The following is an 18,913-nucleotide window of genomic DNA, read 5'->3' as shown; positions in this document are numbered from 1 at the left end:
TGCCTAGTGAAAAGACGCTTAGCCATCACGAGCGGTGAAGCGTTGTCAGTATTACGTAGGGAAAGTTATTACCGTAACCGTATTCCATTCTCTGCTTTGCATTCAACAATAGTAGGCTCCGGGAAACGAGTACTGGACTCTGAGTACAGCACAAGTCAGCGGATGGCTCAGGCTTGACTTGAGTATTAATGATTCAGTATGTCTTCATTTTCAGAACCCCCCGCAGTGGTCAGCGCTCTGAGATGAATCCCGCAGCATGGATGTGCATTTGACTGAATCACTCGCGGAAGTTCAACCAGACGCGGACATGACTCTAGCCTTATGTGCTTCGATATCTTCTCGCAGGAAATGAGTCAATGGACTCTTTCATGGGGATGCGGTGGAGTCCCACGAGTCACTCCAAGTAGAAGGAACGACAGTCTTCCATCTATCAAGGTCCGACTACGAAAGAATACAGGTCAGCAGTCGTATGACTCGTATCCCGTTCTTATGAGATCATTATTGACTCAGACTGTGCTTGCTGATCCGGTAATCTGTTAATTTTATAGATCTGCTCTGAGATTCTGCCACGTAACAGTGCCACCAAACAGTTGCCTCGCGATGGAGACGAGAGCGAGGATCCCGTTCTTGATGGTCATGATCCAACATTCGAGTCACCGCGGACATGGGCAGCTCCTTTTTCTTCGCAGTCAGTTTCGTTGTTATGACCTTATAATATCCACATCGTCTCTCGAACCCGCCCACTGATAACTGCGTGGTACGTGTGTAAGTAGTAGCCAACATTCTACTGTGGTGATCGGATGGGGGTCCTCAAGTGGGTTCTCGCGTCATCCTCATGCAATACTGCGCAGTGCAGATACAAATTATACGCATTTGTTGCCAGACGACGCCACACGCACACATGATTTCGGAAGGCATCAGCCTTGCAAGCCCCTATCATAGGGCCTATCGAAGATTCCTTAGCCATGCTCTATTGAACCTACGTTCTTTTAAGCGCTGAACTTCCGTTTAGAGGTGCATTGCTTGCTATACTGGCAGTGGTTTTGTTGCGCTTAAAAGTTTGTCGCACCATTTGATGTCTGTGGTTCGTTGCTTTTTTGGTTTCAAGAAAACAGGTTTACAGCTAGCTCTCTAATCACTGCTTCAAGGACAAGCAAAGGCACTTAATCGGTATTCTCCTTCCATGTGGTACACTGTCCTTGTGTAAATAGCTACAGACATAACATGAGCGTTACACCGACACAGGAAGGCATGGGTGACTACTTCGAAGGCGATGCCGAATGCTTACACTGCTTAGAATCTGCCGGGCACCGAGCCTTGACGTTCCCGCAGTAACCTTCCTCAGCTGCAGACACGCACTGCAGTCTGTGAACGTAACATAATCCATTAAAGGCACAGAATATCACGTTAAAGTGACAGGGCAGCTGTACGTGGCGTCTACAGCATCGCGCCCGAGAATACTATAAGGATGCCAGAATCAGGGTGTGATGGTCGGCTTTTTGTTCGATACCTCCCTCGCTACGTGATCCGTGATCATGCAGCGGCTTTATTTGTTGACCCGTGTGCGACAGCACACAATGATTTCTGCGCGAGGACTCATTCCGTCGCAAATTGGACGCGTCAGAGCTAGCAAGCCCAATGTTCGATTGTATTCTGCGCACTCGCAACAGGCGCCAAAAGCAGACAACAATCCATTCTTCCCACCAAGCGGAAGTAGTACTTGGGGCAAAGTAGACCCTTCGCTAGTCGTTGACATTGCGCTGAAGACCCTGATAGGGTTGGGCGTCGGTAAGTACATTCTCAGCCGAATCATACACCGATCAACCAACTTCTTCTAGTTTTTGCCGGGGGGAGCTTATACGTGTTTTGGTACAAACATAACGTCCTTTCAAAGGTGAGGATGAGCGATGGATTATACGGGCAAACTTATCTAATGGGGCGGTCTCACAAGATTGAAGCAGCATTCAACGAAACGTGGAATGATACAGCCCTAGTGCAATTAATCAAGCAAGAGCTATCACGGTTTGACCTTCTGACACCCGACCTAGAGCACGCTGGCTTGCAACGTTTAGCAGCAAAGCTCTTCGAAGTAAATCCACGGCGGGAGGAACAAGACTTCATCGATTCCATTGTGAAGGGAGAGACGACAGGTTCATACTTTCTTCTCATCGGACCGAAGGCGAGATAATTGGTTGCATTACCTGGCACGCTAGCGTAATCTGAAAGTATCTTTTATGATGCAGGGGGCGGGGAAGTCTGGAATGGTATTCGACGCAATGTTGAACATACGTAACAAAGGCTCGGTATTTCTCGAAGCGCATCCCGACCTTGAGGTGTTTCGTTTGCGCCTAGGAAACGCTTTAAACTATGAATTTAGCGAGGACATGCAGGCAGGACTGTTCCAGAGACCGGACCCTCGATCCGGCATGAAGTCATCTGTTGACGCTTTCGGCATTATAACTAATCCTGGTTCACAGGCGGTCCCGCGATGGATATTGAACGTGGTACGTGTTCAGAGAAGCTAAGAGTTTGGATTCGAATCTGACCTGGCGGTCCAGCGCTAGATAAGCTACATGAAGTTGCTATGCGAAGTGGACGCCGTCGTCCGCTCGTTCTCGTCATTACCAAAATTCAGAATTTTCATAACGACGACCAAGGCCGAAATCTTCTTTTACAGATTCAACAGTATGCTGAACGTTGGGCCATAAGAGGTGGGGTGCTCATGTTCCATACCTCATCAATCTTTCTCAATTGTATCTAGGCATCGTCACTGTTGTATTCACCACGTAAGCTACCCTGCCTTACTTGGTGCAGCAGCATCTTATGAGTATTTTAGGGATGATGTATGGCCGTATACGTTATTACGTGAGTCACAACAAAATTAACTCGCAAGCCCATTACTGACCTTTCGGCAGGCAAAGCAGCAACTTTGATGGAGGTCAGTTATGCAGCTGCGTAATAACATGCTCGTGCTCACTTTGGTAATAATTTAGGTGCACTCTGTCCAAGATCTGGACTGGGGAATGTCAAAGCGCACTCTATTGTGCAGACGGCCAGATGCTGAGAATGTAGACAGTGTTGTGCACGTTGTGGGAGGACGTCAATCCTATCTCAATAAGGTGTCCAGGGCCGAAGAGATGCTGCAAGCTGCGGAGGACCTCCTCCGCTTGGAGAAGGCGTGGCTTGAGAGCTGCCTCGGGCTGATACCGGATTGCGACAATGATGGGGAAGTTGTCATTCAGGTGTGTTTGGTGATCATGATGGTTGCAGAACTATTGACATCAGTTTCTACAGCAAAAATGGAGTTTACACTGCTGGACTTTGCTCCGAGAGTTCGTACGACTATACAGAGCCAAGCAGAAGGAATTGGGGAACTGTTGGGATCCGCTAAAACTCCCCGTTATCCCATCGGTATGCTATTTATTCTGTTTTCTGAGAACCATGCTTCATGTGATTCTGACACGTTTGCAGTGGCGATGTCAGCAGATCATGACACGGCCCGATTATTTGGACGGTAAAATGAATTTCACTAAACTCACTCACTCAGTCTCAAGTTGCCCAATTTAGAGCTTGATAGGTTGGACGTAGTCTATATTGACGTTAGTGCCGCAACATTGTGACGGACCTTTCTGACGGAATACATCTCAGATGAATTCAAACGTGCAGCCCGACTCGATGCTAGTCCTCCGCGCCGTTATAGACATCGTTGAGAAGGAAGGCTTCGATGAGCTCCTAGAAGACGTCCGCTGCAGAATAAAGGAGATAGAGAACCTGCGACGATGAAGGATTGTCGCAGAACATGTTCGAGCTGTATTGGACATGTAGTGCGCTATAATTATTACCTCTATAGTACTACTGATCCAGACTAATTCGTTATTGGAAACATATTTCCTGTAAACAGGACGGAGGCAAGCCCGGTGATTTTTGCTTCTTTCCTGCACTTCATTCTTTACTGGACTTTGACACCAGTGGAGCTTTCCGCTATGATTTTAATTTTTGACACCTTTTTCTCGAAAAACTCTGAAATTCTCTGACCAGTGGCAGCTGGAGATCCGACGCGCACATATCAGCATTTGCTTCCCTACTTCTGGGCATTCCTTGGATCAGGGCTTACACTGACCAAATATACATCCTATGTGTATAGCTCACGCTCCCTGTTGCACGCTTTTTGACTTGATTCATTCTGTCATGAAACAGGAAGGGGAAAGCGTCCATCAAACTTTTGGTACTTCTATCCTATTCGCAGGGTGGGCATCAATTGCACGATACAGACATCTCAGATTCTCACGGGTGTGGGACTAGTAGTTACAATCGATCATAGTTCTGAAGTCGGTTGCATGCTGTTGCATGGCCACTGGCCAGATGCACCTGATATATAATCAGTACTAAAAAAAAAAAGGCTGATCAGTAATTTTCATGAGCTTTGATGCCAAGAAATTAAAAATTCCCAAATGTGGATGTGCATAAATTTTGCCTGAATGTTCAATGAGCAATAAATATTAATGAATAACCGATACTATGTACTACCACCACAACCGTTGTTTTTGCGCTGTCTGGAATCAATTTCTTGGCCGTATATTGGAAATGGTCACCTTTTATATATCATGATGATTTCAAGTTACTGCTGCACGCTTTCCCGCCCCCTCCTTCGTTCATTCCCTTCAGATTATGGCCAGTTTACCACTGGCAACAATATATGGCCCTGTTCTTCTGGGTGGATTTATTGCTTCTGTGTATGTAACACTCAACCTGACTCAACCTGCGGATTCTGATATATGATCAAATTTTGGATCACGCCAACAGATTATCTGGAATAATAACAGCACAGACATTCACTTATATCAAGCAATACCCCACTGACACACGCATCACAAAATCGATTGTGAATATGGCCTCTTAGTCTGTTCTAGAGTGTGAACACCGACTGTTTATTTTCCGACACGGGACAGGTTGCTTTGATTTGGTTGGTTTCATCGCTTTTGTATTCCTTGCAAAATGCTCAGTATAGCTTCTTGATCAGGGTATTGGACTCCGTTCATACCAGTCTCGTGTGCACGGCATCGTGGATTTTTATGATACAGTGGTCCGGTGATGAAACCAAGATAGACTACATACCTGCGTCCGTGTTCTTTTTCACTCATTAGCCGTTTCACGCCTGATTTTTTTGCCCGTTATTCAGTCCATTAGCAATATCCATTGCGCTGACGGTAAGTTGAATATTTCGTCATGCGTTGTTATAATCTCACAAAACCAGGCTTTCCTTACTTTGATCGTGCACTGGTACGCTACTGTTGTTCTGTATATCCTGTATGCCAACACCATTTCAGTTTCTTTGCGCATCGAATTCACAAGCGTAAGCCTCGCCTTATATTATGGGACCTTGTCACTTACCTAGTGAGCTTCAGTAACCCATAACAATTGGCGGATCAGTGTTCCTATTGTAAGCTTCACTCTTCGATGCTCGGAATGACATGGCTGATCGTGCTACAGGTTGTATTCGCTTTCTTGCGATTGGGTAAGTCGACCTGAGGCTTTTGTGTGCTTTTGCTCACCAGACAATGTCATCAAGTTACTGCACTTGGTGAGTTCCCTTGCATGCGGACCCGAATTCACTATTTCATACATCTGCGTACTAGTCACCACCTTTGAGATGTGAGTTCTTTTGCCGTACTCCTTTATATGGAAACGAAACCGAGCAATATTCAGGATCGAACTGCAGACCATGACTGCATTCAGACACAACATCGAAGTAAGCTCCCCTCTTTTGTGCTCTGGGCCTTTCGATGATCCCTATATTCTCCCTACTAGTGGGTGTTTACTGCGGGTCTCTCAATTTCATGTGTAGTAGACGTCCTTGTCACTACAAGTCTGTGCTTTACGCTGCGCAGAAGTCGGAGCTCGTATTCGAAGTGAGTCGCATAACATTAGGCGGCCCGGATACAAAGCTCACACATGCGGGCAGCATGGACCGTATAATTAACTCGATTATCTTGTATACATTGGAGAACAATGCGCTTACGAGGTGTGTGACTCTCGATTCGTCCATGATCGTCCATTCATGTATTATTTGTTATGCATAGTGCCGCCACCATCATCTCGATGATATGCGTAAGTGAAGCAATCCACTGTGATGCGCCTATCTCCTGTTTGACACTGAATGATGGTAGTGGGTGACCATGGACAACCTCGTTTTCCTTGGGGTCCATTTTGTACTCAGTAAACGTGGGTGCCCCACGGTCCATCTGTTTTCTGTCGCTGAGAAACGTTTTTCAAAATTCAGTTTACGCCAACTCTTTGCTAGCAACGTGAGTAATGCGGTCTAGTTGAGAACGAAGTTTGACGATGTGTTCTAGCTTGAATTCCCGTAAACAACTTCAAGAAGAACGGTCGCGTGGAGGCCTTTCAAATGAGCTTCCGGTTGCTTTTCCCGGCCGGTACCAGTCCAAGTATTCGGTGAGTTTCTTTCTCACACCAACATAACTGTACGCTAACAATACAAAGAAACGTTTGGATCCTGGAAATAAAGTGAAGCGTTGGAGCTGTCGTGAACGTTAGGCGGAGCTAACTTTATTTCTAGTTGGAAATCAATGTAGAGCGGACTATCGAGTATGAAGGAGCCGGTGGCCTTGCGAAACAAAATCCGCATATCCCTTCGGAAAGTCCACCCCCAACAGCTGATCCGGACCACATTGCATCCAACGTATTGTAGTGATTATCTCACCACGACTTCCTCTTCGTGAGTGCTGCGCAAGATCTTCTCATTACCTGTTGGTCAAAATCCAATCTTCCGTCGCAATTGCGTACGTTCACATGACAAGCAAAACACGTCATGTACTCGTCTCCCCTGTGTTTGTGCGTGTCTCAATAGTTATTTTCTTCTGCGTGCATACAATTGGTTCAATCGGACGAGGACTCGGGGGCCGTTGAGAACTACATTTTAGCACCGCGTAGAAATCAGGGGTATGGTGTTGCAGATTATGCATTGTGAGGTGTAACAATTGACGTACTAAAGGTGCCTTGACATACTTATTCGCACGAGTTCCTCTGGCGGTTCCAGACCGGGATAATGGCAGTCCTGATCATATCTGCAATGCTATGCGGTGACACAAGTGCCTACATTGCAGGGCAGCCTTTGAAGCATATCAGCTGATGCCGGCCTACGAACACCCAAGCAAATGCGAGTCCTCGGAGCCGGACTAAGTACTGGTGGTGTTAAAACCCGAATCAAAATTCGGCGGATCAAAAACAAATTTTGGTGCTTGTCCTTACCCCGGGGAGGCTCTTCACCTCAACGCCGCCGATCTGACGAGCAGCACCAACTCGCATTTTGGACTTTTTTTTTAAAAAAAACCCAACCTATCAACATCTCTCACAAAACAACGTTCTGTTGCTATAGTATATGAAATGTTTGGTCAAACCCAGTGTTGCCGAGTTAATCGGGAAACGTTGAGTTAATCATCAACGTTAACATGATCAAAGAAGAGTGCTCTTTTTGGGATAGTCCAAGGAACGTGGTACAAGCCGCTGATTCGGACGTCAAAGTTGGCGTGGCCTCCACACTGCTGGTCCATTCGGTGCTAAGGAATGCAGGCCTGCCAAGCGAGTTTGAAGTTTGAACAGATTTTAGAATATAGGGCCTCAGTCCGTGAAGCTTTGAAGCTTGAAAGCATCACGAAAAGCTGCTCAACAGATACCACATTAATTTCAATATGTAATACCGGCATGTCAATTACTGGGCACCTTATTTGTGAGACTTCTTCTAATAGTTGTAACAGCGGATCATTCATCGTCCTGTCAAAAACAAGCTCCGCGCTCTGAGCCTGGAACAAAAAGACACGGTCAACGTTACGGTTGATTTACGCAAATGTTCCATAAAAGGATAAGGAAGAATTCATGTCTCCTCATTCATTTTTCGCTGGGGCCTACATGCCGTTGAATAGTACCTCTTGGAATACTGGGCCTTATGAATACGTTAAAACCTTCTTAAACCCGTGCAGTTCGCGTCTGTGTTCAACATTCAACCTCAGTTTGTCTGTTGTCTTTTTTCTCCCGCTCGCGATTTCTTCATATTTTGTGCCGCCTTTCATCGTTTCCGTATTTCAGTTATTATTCTTACACACAGACTTCCTGTGCAACATGGTTAGCGTGCCTGCAACGTACGGCGCGATCCTTGTGGGTGGTTTTGTGGCCGCTGCGTAAGTCAGAACTATATTCTTTCCGCCACTAATCCTGATGGGCGTCTCGCCACATTCAAGACTTTCAGGGATCGTTACAGTACAATCATTCATTTACTTCAAGTTGTACCCCACAGATCTAGCCTGGAGGAAGGTCATCGTGAGTGACATATTATTAATAATTTGGTGCTTCGCTGAACCTGTTCTGCGGGAAGGTTGCCGTGATATGGTCGGTCACCTACCTTCAGCGAACGCGACTCACAGGTACTAAGTTATCGCATGCGCAGGGTCTTGGACAGTATTCATACCGCACTGGTTTGTGCATCGATATGGATTTATCTAATAAACAACTTTGGCGATACATCGAAAATAAATGATATACCTGAGTACGTCCTTCCTTATGACAATCGTATGTTCTCTGTTTGACAGTTTGACCACGTCGTGCAGCACTGTGGCGGTGCGTAAATTCAATCGAAGTCTATACACGCTCTCTGATTGTAGTCTTGTGTCAGATGACAATAGCATTGACTGTGAGTCTTAGACTCTTGTCATTCTCAAACACGATCGAAGTTTCTTATTAATTTTGCAGGCGATATTGACGTTCATTGTCCACTGGTAAGTCTTTTCAGTGACACATGGCCAGAAGTTGAGACCAAACCGTGCAGCTTTTTCGCCCATCGCATACATAAACGTAAGCCCCATTGATCGTTATATTAAGCACATACCACATTCCGTTGCAGTGAGCCGTTGTAATTGGCGTATCACCGCCCCTATTGTAAGTCTTGTCCTGTCAAAATCGGATGAGGACTGAACGCCCTTTGCCGTAGTTGGCCATCGCATTTTTGCGGTTATGTGAGTCGTCTTGCTCTTCTTCAGGCCTCTTGGGATTAATGGTTGTTTTTAGGTTCTGCCTCTGGTAGGTCGGCATTCTTGACCACGATACGACTCGCTGATCTATTTTTGCCGCCGTAGTCACAACGGCCGAGATGTAAGTACATGTTTTGTAATGCTACACAACGATCATAACGCCAGTGCATAGGATTCATCTCAAGACGTTCTCAGAGTTCAGGCAGGAGTTCCGAGTAAGTGTCGCACTTTGTGTCACAGTGTCATGTAACGTTATGGGCATGTAGTGGGTTTTCACATTGGGTCTCGCATTGTCATCTCTCGTCGACGTTCTCATTGCGATATTCCTTTGTTACTCGTTGCGAGCTACCCGCAAAGCTTCTTCAAGGTGAGTTCACGCTCCGTGCACATTCACGAAGGCTTACACGAACAGTATGGACTATGTCATAAATTCAGTAATCTTGTATACATTGGAGAATAATTCTCTCACCAGGTAATGCCGAAGCTTGGTCAAATCGAGATTATCAGTTGCTCACTATTTCTATCAGCGCCCGCAACTGTCATCTCCATGATTTGCGTGAGCCTAATAGACATTCATTACTGCTGTATCCCTAATCCATGCTGACTCTACAGTGGCTTGTAATGCCCACCAACCTCATTTTCATGGGGCTGCATTTTGTCATTAGTAAACGTGCGTTGCACTCGAGTTATCCTGACGAAATGATAATTACTGATTCACGTTTGACCTATAGTGTATGCGAACTCCCTGTTGGCCACGTGCGTATACTATAAACCTTTCGTATATGTGCATGTTCGATATTCGCTCTGGTCAGATTGAACGCTCGGAAGCAACTCCGGCAAGAGCGAGCCCAGAGAGGCTTGTCGGGAGAACTCCCTTTGGCATTCCCGGGCTTGGTAAATCGCTTCCGTTCAGACCGTGACACTGTGAGTGGCCAGAAAACAATGTTTAGTCTGATGGCTCATACTTGCTGCAGTCGCGGATGGATCCCATTGGAACCAAGGTCCAGCTTTGCACCTTGATCGTGAGATTAATCTAACTTTTACTACAGCTAGAAATCAACGTCGAAAAAACCGTGGAGTATGAGGTAGATGCAGACATCATGACTCCTTCTCCGTCTCCTTCGTCGACTTCTCCGAAAGCTGCCTGCCATTCATCTGAAGCGATTTTACAGATGGCTTAGTTCACAACCTCCTAAACTCCTTTGACCTATATATTGTCCAACTATTGTCGTACCGTGAATCTTCTTTGATATTTGTCCATCTTTGGTTGCCAATCATTTCCACACCTGTCTTTATCGAAAGCTGTACTACCTTCCTCGCTATGTAGCAACATACATCGTCCCATATCTAATAGTATCTCTGCGTTGTCTGTTTCCGCATTAATGTAAAAAAAGCGTTCAGCAACGCAAGCCAAATCACTCGGACTTGCCCGTGGGATGCTGCTGTCCGGCAAGCCGACTGATTACGCGTCCCCTGTTGGGTCAGTGCCACACCGACTTACTGACATGTCACACGTGTACAAGTTCTTTCCAAACCGCCATCATGTCTTCATCCATTGTTTTGCCCCCCGGGTAAGTTTCTCCGCGCTCGGCAGAAAGGTGGTGTCTTACACCACTATTTTGAAGTTTCGGGTATGTAGCAGCTGGACTGGTATCCACCGCTTGGGTTCTTGGCTGGCAGATGCTAGTCGTAGGCAAGCACAGAACAAAATCCGGAATCAAGTACCCTCAGCGTGCGTGCCATTGCTCCTACCAAGTAATGTCGGAATACTCAAAGGGGTGTTTTGCAGTGTATGCCGAGAAAGCAGAAGCTGATGCTTCTAAAGAAGCCTTCCTCTTTAACTGCGCCCAGCGTAAATCGTCATTCACCGAATTTATGGTCTCATGCGTACTCACGATGATTCTTAGGCGCTCACCAAAACACACTCGAGCACATGCCTATTATTGTTGTGACGTGAGTGTTCTGCTGAATCCCTGTATGGCTTGTCTCATCCGTCTGCGGCCGGTTTAGCACTTTGGTGACTGCAATGAAGTATCCTGTCTTTGCTGGATATGGATGTGGTTTATGGGCACTGTCCCGTGTTCTGTATACTCTAGGGTATACCACTGGAGATCCGGCCAAGGTATGTGGGACTTGATCCATTTAATCACCTGCTCATGACGTCCGTGTAGCGTAATACACGCGGTGGTATACTTGGTGAACTTCCTGTTTTTGGTATGTACATCCCATCATCTCAGTTAGTATCACCGGGTGCTGATGTAGCGACCTCGTTAGGACTTTTCCTTGGCTCCACCTACACGGCATATGATCTTTTACGCTCATCTGCTTGAAACGTTCTCGTTGCAAGTTTCGATATTCTAGATACATCTGATGTGACGGGTTGTAATCGGAGAAATACGTACAGACCGACTTGATCAATACGTGCAGAACGTTGAAACTGCATATATCAAATATCAGAATATGAAATTAGCTTGAGCTAAGATAAGATTACCGTAACCGCGAGATCCACATCCCTTTTAGACAGTTCCAACGACCTAGGCAACTACGAATTGATTGTTTCATGGGTTTATCGCTCCACTAGAACTCAGTTTATACTCTGCAGTCTACCTGCAGGTATGAACGCCAACTTCCCCGTCGTGACAATCGACGTCGTGCGTACCCGTTCGTTCTCTACTCGCCAAAACCTCTGATGCGATGCTAGCCCAGATCCTCGACAGACACAGCGCCAAAGAGGTTCTCACCGCAATTCTCCATTCGATACTTTTCCATAGGCTGTTTGGCACTGTGAAGCCTCAGACATTCGAGGTGTTTGATGTCACCATGGTGAGGTTTCTATGTTTCACACTGCTTAGACAGGATCACCAAGTCGTCGTTACAGCCAGGTATTTCGGATCCTGAGATGGAGCAACTCGTGACTGAGAAAGTGGATATCTTTTGGAAAGGAATCGAAAGCGGAGCGAACAAGCGTGGTCAAGTGAGTTTTTTTTTCTGTCTATCGTACATATTCCCTATTCATTTCGTTCTTCATTCAGATGATAGTAACATTTTCGGAGAAAAAGGCAAAGAAGTCTTGGTTTCAGGTATACGTCGGGGAGGAAGAAGTACCATGGGAACAATGGTGTTTTTCTTTGGTGATCCTTGTTGAACGGAGCGGCTAATACTATGTATGTATGACAGGATTGTGAATGCCGAGATGCGACAACCCAAGTCAGAAGGTGAGGATTTCTCCATCTGACGCAATTTTATCGTAACATTCCCGATTACAGACCGGCAAGAATTCAATGCAAATCTTGCGTCAACACTTTTGAAGGCTTTGAACGTGATGCTAACACATACCTCGTCGGAGCGCGGGCGCACGGCAGTTCCTCTCATCACGAATGCGTCAGGGATATCCCCTTTTCCAATCAAGATTGCTGTTAAAGTTGGTGGGGTTGAGCTTGGTTAGTGTGTACAGCTTCAGAAGGATGTTGCAGATGCGATAAGCACAAGATGTATGTTTTAGACCTTGCATTGATTTTTTGTTCCATTTACTGGCGCTACTTATCTCTCTGACATTCGCTCATGGCTATAACACGTGTGAGAAGGCAGCCCTCTACACCTCTAGAATTAGCATCATTACACAAGGTCTAGATGCGGAGCCTGAGGGTGTGTGGCACTCGATTTCGTCCACAGACACTTGACCGTCATTCTCGACACTGACGACAATAGATTCGGCCACTTACGCTGTCTCGATATCTGGGTCACCTCGAACTGCAAATTCGTACTTGGTGCTTGAGAACACCTGCAAGTAGCATGAGCACTTGGCGGCTGACTATACTTTACCTGCGCAAGAGAGCAGGATAGGTCCTGTATGGTGTTTGGCAGCAGGATGGGATGTTGAAGTTCTCGCGTGGGCACACTTCTTGAAAGACTTGACGAATCACTTACCGGCAACTATAGTTCCGGGAACACATGCCCACGATGAACGGGGCTCCGAAGAAGTACACTAACACAGGGGGTTCAATGTCTCCTGGCGTTACCTGTATCGCGACTTACCGACAGCGCAAGTACTTCGTTTTCTCAGTTCCTATCATATCATGAATACATCTCGAGGAGCATGACCATGCTGGGACATGCTATGTACTAGATTTTGCAAGCACAGTTACAGTGTCTATCCAGGCGAGTAACGCGTCTGGTTTCCGCGCTTCCAGAATCCACTCCTGGAGATCACGGGCAGATGTGTGATTTTGAACAGAGTCTCCGAAATAGTGATCAGGTCCAAGGACGAGATAGCCTAGTGATTTCATTCAGCTCCTTTCGTTGCAAACACACAGGTATGCACCGAGTAATCTCATTAATGCTCATGAAAAAGCGTACTTGGATATCCGCCAGGAAGAGTATCACTTTTTGTGTCACAACACTAGCAAGAGGATCAGAAATATATGTTTGGATACAACCAATTAAGATCACTGATATGACCAACTGGTGTGCCTGTGTTTCACAACGTTCAAGCTTCAAGCAGCAGCTACCCCGAGGGTTGGAAATCGTATACAGGGGGTATTATATCCGAGTCGTGTAAGTCACGTGAGACCATGATCCAAAAATCTCTGTCGCCGAAATCTTGCCCATTAGCTTCGAAATACTAGTGCGCCGGTTCTCCAATAACTTCCTTCGTCTCCTTCCTCTCGCGCGCTCTGCGCGAGCGCACTTTCCAACAAGTCGTCACAATGGCAGTTCAGACCACCGATCGTCCCAGGAAACTCGCTGGGTACGATTTCTACCACCAGATCCTCGGTAGCCCAAAGCTCATCGTTGCGCCGATGGTAGATCAAAGTGAGCTGGTGAGTAGAGTACACGTGAACGTCATCCGTTATTTTACGTTTACTTGACTCAGGCCTGGAGAATTCTATCACGCCGATACGGTGCCCAGGTACGCCTCCGATTACCATCACTTGCTGTCCTTGTCATTCACAATTCAAACCTGCTCAGCTTTGTTACACACCCATGATAAACGCAAAGATGTTCTCTCCCCCTTCTGCACACGCATATCGTGCTCAGGCGTTCAATACTTCTTGTCTCGAAGAAGGCTCAAATGCACACGACCGCCCGCTCATCGTTCAGTTCTGTGCAAATAATCCCTCACAGCTCCTCACGAGCGCACTCGCTGTACAAGATCACTGTGATGCCGTTGATATAAATCTTGGGTGTCCTCAGGATATCGCAAAGAAGGGACACTATGGGAGCTTTTTGATGGATGAGTGGGATTTGATTCATGACTTGAGTGCGTTCCTATCATTATTGTATATAATAGTTCTAATGTGTAGGGCTAATAACGTATCCGTCGGAACAGTCAACGTACTTCATGAAAACCTCTCCGTACCTGTCACCGCCAAATTCCGAATATTTCCCTCCGTAGAAAAAACGGTGGCTTACGCCAAAATGCTGGAATCCGCAGGGGCCCAGATCCTCACTTGCCACGGTCGCCTCCGCACACAACGCGGACAAAACACCGGGCTCGCAGACTGGGCGCACATTAAAGCCGTGAAAGAGGCAGTTCGGGTGCCTGTGTTCGCAAACGGCAACATTTTATTTCATGAAGATGTAGAGAAGTGCCTGGAAGAGACCGGCGTGGATGGGGTGATGAGCGCTGAGGGGCAGTTGTATAACCCTGCCTTATTTGCTCCTGCATCGCCTGAGAACCCATCATCGACCCTGACAGGTGCACACCCACCCCATGCGGACCTTGCGCTTGAGTACCTGGCTATCGTTAAGAGCCTCAAGACGCCAACGTCAACTGAGCGCGGTCAAAGGTCATTTGTTTAAAATCATGCATCCTGCTCTGAGCAGGGAGACCGATCTGAGGGAGAGATTAGGACGGATCAGAGGGTCGAATGTCGTTGAGGAATATATTGAGATTGCGAAGGAGATGAAGGAGCGCATGGAGAGGGATGCTGCAGAGGTGATGAAGGGGGGACAGACGATTGACGATTTGATCACGATCGAGCCTACGACAGGGCTCAGAGTACTGCCGCATTGGCTCTCCCAACCGTACTTCAGACCGCTCAAGTCTCCAACAGAGGCTTCGAAACGAGCATCTTCACCGATACCTACCGCTCACGAGGACGTGAAGCGGGCGAGGCTTTCTGGGCAATCTGCCGTAGGCGATATAGACGCCTCTTTGTGATTGCCATCGACTGTGTCCTTCACCGTTCGTTCATATAATATATCTCGTCCATCCATACAATACGACACATAAGGTAGATCGCTGGCTTTATTACGGCGTACACAATGATACAGTTATCTCGAACGTAACATGGAAAGGAGAAACGTCCACACCACCTATCCATCTATCACATCCAAGGTTCGTTCTCCCCGCTACAATCCTCCACCAGTTAGTATATACTCGATCGCCGAGTGCACATTTCCACCAGTAGCAAGAAGCGCTCTAACATTCTGCGATGCATTTGTGAACCCCATATCTTGTAATTGCTGTTTCCAAAATATAAATCCAAGAACAAAAAGGCTCATTGGATCACAAGACGCACCTGCAACTGCACCTGGAAGCGTTCTTCGGGTGGCCGCGAATCCGCGGGTGCAGCAGGAGGCGCACCGAAGCCACCGAATCCGCCTAGACCACCGCCACCGCCACCTCCAAAGGCGGTTTGCATTTGTGCGAGAGCCGCAGGGTCGAACATGCCAAATGGGTTGGCTCCTGCGCCTGTGCCTGCACCACTAGCAGTCCCTGCGCTTGCTGGTGGGACAGGAGGGAAAAATGCTGCGAAAGGATTTGGAGCTGGTTGGCTACCTGTGGGGGAGGCAGTGGGGTTGGAGGAGGCCGATGATGCAGGTGCTGTAGATGGATTGCCTGGTGCCGGGAACGCGCCACCGCCTGCGCCGGGGAAGCCAAATGCTCCACCGAATGGACTGGCGCCTGCGCCCCCACCCGCACCTTGGAATGCTGACGCCATCTGTAGCATCGAGCGGAAGGATTCGGGATTTGATCTAACACGGATCAGTATGCATCTTTAGGAGTAGTGGTAGACAAAACGACGTACATCATCTCTCTGAACCTCTCACTCTGGAAGACTTCGCGGACTTGAGGGGCAATAGCAGCGAGCTGAGGATTGCTCGCGATGATTTGGTCGAGAACAGCGGGATTACTCATGACGCTGCTCATCTGCTGGAGGAATTGGGGATTCTGCATCATTGATTGCATCATGTTAGGATCGTTCGGGTTCAGACCCATTTCTGTAAATGGGTTGAAACCAGCGAGGGCACCGTAACCAAGGTGAGAGTTGAGCTGTGTCAATGGGTCGTGGGGATTCTGGCCAGCTTGCATTGTGGGGAGGGGCGGGACTGGGACAGAGGAGGCTTGAGAACCGGATACGTTTGAGCGAGCGACGCCCTTGACCATGTGGATGGTGTGAGATGTTTGAATTTTATATGTCGACAGGACATCTTCATCCTGTGCAAGAAATTATTAGTGGTCATGAGAGGCATATGCAATGATATATACCTTCAATACTCGGCCTTGTGGATACAATACTTGAATGAACGAAACCTTGACAAATGCATTAACACGCACCAGAGTATATAAGCCTCTGTCGATCAGCCTCTACATCAGACTTTTCTGCGATGGCACGTTTGAGGTCAAGCACAGTCTTGTCAGTACTGATTGTGATCTGCAACTTGAGCTCGCTCGGTCCTAGTTCTGATTAATATGTTTTGCAATGATGAGTTGTGGATTAGTCGCACCCTTGACATTTATCTGAATTTCTTGTGGCGTTGGGTCCATGATGGAGTAGGATAAGCGTGCACTGGCAGTGGCACAGGTAACATCATTAAGGATGGTCTTATCTGCTTACTACAGCGCGGGAAGACTCCAGAACCCTCCCATCTGTCGGCGATTCGTTCTCAATTCTTGTTCAACCTGCCCATCTTCTGCTTTATCGCTTATTATCTCTCGTATGTATACACAAAATTTATGTTTGCTGATTCATTTCCAGGATATAGGTCTTTGTACTGCGTAGTAATTTCTATTACAAAATCTCTCTATATCTGACTACGGTGGCACTAGGTGTATTGCCATAAGCATCGGCCGTGCTTCATAATAGATTGAACTGGGACGATGCCGGTGGGCGACGCAGGGCACGCCACGTCGCTGCCTTTCGTAGTACAGACGTATAAATGGTTTATGTGCATGGTCTCCACTGATGACAGCACCCAATCCCCACTGAGTGACAGCATGACCCCTCAGCTCAGTGAGCACTGTTTTATTGCTGTCTCCCACTCCGGCACTCCAGTTGGCTATCAGGAGGAGATCGCTAACGTACAGACATATGTATCTGAGCCTACAAACCCATCCGAGTCCAAGGGCGTCATCCTCTACTTTTCTGATGTTTTCGGTCCTTTTCTTCCTCAACAACCAGCTCATTATGGACTATTATGCTTCTCATGGTATGATTCCGCGCAGGAACTGTAATTGTCGTATGATTTCCCGGTTTGACCTGTCCACAGGGTTCACAGTGCTCGGCCTCGACTACTTTTTCGGAGAACCTATCCATGAATGCATGAACAAGCCGGACTTCGACAGGGCGGCGTGGATAGAGAAGGCGTTTAGTAACGCTAATACCCATACTCGGCCATGGGCTGACGCTGTTGTGAAGAAATACGGTATGGTAACCTCTTTTCGATCTCACTAATCACCTATCAACTCCCCATAGGCCCAGGCTTGAAATACTGTGCTGTTGGTACGTCTATCCATTATTGTCTTGGCGTTATTCCATACCTACCTGCTTCTAGGCTTTTGCTTTGGCGGGCCGCATGTACTCAATCTTGCCAAGAACGGTGGCTTAATTGTGTGTGGTACGTATATCCTAGCCTCGTACCATATGTGTGCGTAATATCATATAGGCGCAATCGCTCACCCTGCCACTCCCTCCGAGGATCTGACGGAGATCGACGAATGCACAGGTACATTACTTCTCTTTTGTCCTAGATCTACATATTGACAAGTTTGATCGACTAGTCCCGATATTATTTCCTGCGCTGAAACCGACCAAACGTTCCCCAAAGAGACACGTCGGAAGGTTGAAGACAAGCTTGTCGAGCAACAGAAGACGTACCACTTCCAGATTTTCAGCGGTGTGAAACATGGATTTGCGGTTAGATGTGATCTGAACGTGGAGAACGAGCGTGAGTAGTTCTTCTCTCGATTTTTTCTACCCTTTTCGCGCTGGTTCTTGTTTTAACGCACAACTTCCTGCTTTCTCTTTTACTCTTGCCTATGGTCTGCTTATTAACATAATCCTCCAGGATGGGCAAAGGAAGAGTGTCAGCGCTGCATGGTCGCATGGTTCAAGCGTTTCACAGCCTAAATAGACAGCTCATCATAGGACAGACTTTGTCGCGGAGTCTGCAAACCTATCGAAGACTGGCCATTTTTTGCGTGTTCTAGCTATGTGGTGTAGTATTAATGACGTACAAATCTACCAGACTATGTCATTATGGCCCTCTCTGCTGTAACAACGGAGCCTTGCACTGCCAAAAGAAGTGTCTTGCCCTCAAGTCATTGACAGGCTTAGAAAAGTATTCCGCGCAAGAAGATATTGTCACTCGTCTCGTCACCTCAAGAACAGGTTGAACTTGACGGAAGCTTAGATCGTTCGGCGTCTGTGTAAGATTCACATCGTGGTTGTACTCAACGTAACTCAAATATGTCGGCATCAGAACAATTTGCTCACCGTTCCACATCGATCTCAAGATATTGATGTTCATGCGAGATTAACGGATCCCGGGAGGACGAACGTGGCATGCTACGGTGCGGCATGACGTTACTTGTCATAAGTAATTTGTTCTTCGACATCGCTTCACTCCAGTTCTTCAAGCTCCTT

The 18,913-nt window shown here is 47.1% G+C and overlaps 8 protein-coding genes across 8 annotated transcripts; 7 read left to right on the top strand and 1 right to left on the bottom strand.

The window, feature by feature from the left end:
- Positions 1 to 1,507: 1,507 nt before the first annotated feature.
- On the top strand, positions 1,508 to 4,001 carry DFJ58DRAFT_806517 (uncharacterized protein). Its single transcript, XM_041391189.1, has 14 exons — positions 1,508 to 1,788; positions 1,839 to 1,894; positions 1,952 to 2,179; positions 2,244 to 2,424; positions 2,478 to 2,504; positions 2,559 to 2,711; positions 2,762 to 2,786; positions 2,837 to 2,865; positions 2,916 to 2,938; positions 2,994 to 3,242; positions 3,295 to 3,411; positions 3,472 to 3,514; positions 3,568 to 3,599; positions 3,649 to 4,001. The coding sequence occupies exons 1-14, from the start codon at positions 1,536 to 1,538 to the stop codon at positions 3,781 to 3,783; spliced, it is 1,551 nt and encodes a 516-aa protein (XP_041239811.1). The 5' UTR covers positions 1,508 to 1,535; the 3' UTR covers positions 3,784 to 4,001.
- A 510-nt stretch (positions 4,002 to 4,511) lies between these two features.
- Positions 4,512 to 6,958, top strand: DFJ58DRAFT_806507 (uncharacterized protein). The gene is made up of 20 exons (XM_041391188.1): positions 4,512 to 4,733; positions 4,804 to 4,882; positions 4,950 to 4,963; positions 5,021 to 5,119; positions 5,180 to 5,207; positions 5,255 to 5,280; positions 5,328 to 5,353; positions 5,406 to 5,440; positions 5,491 to 5,515; positions 5,570 to 5,581; positions 5,637 to 5,652; positions 5,707 to 5,749; positions 5,809 to 5,909; positions 5,963 to 6,022; positions 6,081 to 6,108; positions 6,168 to 6,222; positions 6,281 to 6,305; positions 6,354 to 6,453; positions 6,502 to 6,525; positions 6,578 to 6,958. Exons 1-20 carry the CDS (start codon positions 4,669 to 4,671, stop codon positions 6,707 to 6,709), a joined length of 993 nt encoding a protein of 330 aa, XP_041239810.1. The 5' UTR covers positions 4,512 to 4,668; the 3' UTR covers positions 6,710 to 6,958.
- Positions 6,959 to 7,885: 927 nt separating this feature from the next.
- DFJ58DRAFT_806501 (uncharacterized protein) lies at positions 7,886 to 10,418 on the top strand. Its single transcript, XM_041391187.1, has 16 exons — positions 7,886 to 8,195; positions 8,256 to 8,360; positions 8,462 to 8,564; positions 8,687 to 8,704; positions 8,764 to 8,789; positions 8,840 to 8,865; positions 8,915 to 8,963; positions 9,214 to 9,256; positions 9,308 to 9,408; positions 9,454 to 9,513; positions 9,549 to 9,597; positions 9,654 to 9,711; positions 9,773 to 9,797; positions 9,854 to 9,965; positions 10,016 to 10,042; positions 10,091 to 10,418. The coding sequence occupies exons 1-16, from the start codon at positions 8,137 to 8,139 to the stop codon at positions 10,220 to 10,222; spliced, it is 993 nt and encodes a 330-aa protein (XP_041239809.1). The 5' UTR covers positions 7,886 to 8,136; the 3' UTR covers positions 10,223 to 10,418.
- On the top strand, positions 10,419 to 11,510 carry DFJ58DRAFT_806496 (uncharacterized protein). Its single transcript, XM_041391186.1, has 7 exons — positions 10,419 to 10,612; positions 10,667 to 10,773; positions 10,831 to 10,893; positions 10,949 to 10,994; positions 11,052 to 11,163; positions 11,213 to 11,255; positions 11,316 to 11,510. The coding sequence occupies exons 1-7, from the start codon at positions 10,584 to 10,586 to the stop codon at positions 11,369 to 11,371; spliced, it is 456 nt and encodes a 151-aa protein (XP_041239808.1). The 5' UTR covers positions 10,419 to 10,583; the 3' UTR covers positions 11,372 to 11,510.
- A 29-nt stretch (positions 11,511 to 11,539) lies between these two features.
- On the top strand, positions 11,540 to 12,621 carry DFJ58DRAFT_806492 (autophagy-related protein). The gene is made up of 6 exons (XM_041391185.1): positions 11,540 to 11,692; positions 11,748 to 11,864; positions 11,920 to 12,015; positions 12,074 to 12,159; positions 12,219 to 12,256; positions 12,308 to 12,621. The coding sequence occupies exons 1-6, from the start codon at positions 11,657 to 11,659 to the stop codon at positions 12,484 to 12,486; spliced, it is 552 nt and encodes a 183-aa protein (XP_041239807.1). The 5' UTR covers positions 11,540 to 11,656; the 3' UTR covers positions 12,487 to 12,621.
- Positions 12,622 to 13,640: 1,019 nt separating this feature from the next.
- DFJ58DRAFT_806488 (dihydrouridine synthase-domain-containing protein) lies at positions 13,641 to 15,272 on the top strand. The gene is made up of 5 exons (XM_041391184.1): positions 13,641 to 13,861; positions 13,915 to 13,950; positions 14,010 to 14,301; positions 14,371 to 14,773; positions 14,820 to 15,272. The coding sequence occupies exons 1-5, from the start codon at positions 13,748 to 13,750 to the stop codon at positions 15,202 to 15,204; spliced, it is 1,230 nt and encodes a 409-aa protein (XP_041239806.1). The 5' UTR covers positions 13,641 to 13,747; the 3' UTR covers positions 15,205 to 15,272.
- On the bottom strand, positions 15,273 to 16,854 carry DFJ58DRAFT_806485 (uncharacterized protein). The gene is made up of 6 exons (XM_041391183.1): positions 16,776 to 16,854; positions 16,606 to 16,725; positions 16,537 to 16,550; positions 16,076 to 16,485; positions 15,566 to 16,022; positions 15,273 to 15,509 (listed from the first exon to the last, which is right to left on the bottom strand). Exons 1-6 carry the CDS (start codon positions 16,813 to 16,815, stop codon positions 15,396 to 15,398), a joined length of 1,155 nt encoding a protein of 384 aa, XP_041239805.1. The 5' UTR covers positions 16,816 to 16,854; the 3' UTR covers positions 15,273 to 15,395.
- A 25-nt stretch (positions 16,855 to 16,879) lies between these two features.
- DFJ58DRAFT_806479 (uncharacterized protein) lies at positions 16,880 to 18,572 on the top strand. The gene is made up of 6 exons (XM_041391182.1): positions 16,880 to 17,425; positions 17,538 to 17,693; positions 17,744 to 17,770; positions 17,823 to 17,885; positions 17,934 to 17,993; positions 18,096 to 18,572. The coding sequence occupies exons 1-6, from the start codon at positions 17,149 to 17,151 to the stop codon at positions 18,221 to 18,223; spliced, it is 711 nt and encodes a 236-aa protein (XP_041239804.1). The 5' UTR covers positions 16,880 to 17,148; the 3' UTR covers positions 18,224 to 18,572.
- The last annotated feature ends 341 nt before the right edge of the window (positions 18,573 to 18,913 follow it).

This window comes from Suillus subalutaceus (genome assembly GCF_016647625.1).
Source record: "Suillus subalutaceus strain FC151 chromosome Unknown DFJ58scaffold_118, whole genome shotgun sequence".
NCBI classification, from domain to species: Eukaryota; Fungi; Basidiomycota; class Agaricomycetes; order Boletales; family Suillaceae; genus Suillus; species Suillus subalutaceus.
This window is presented reverse-complemented; position numbering and strand designations above follow the sequence as displayed.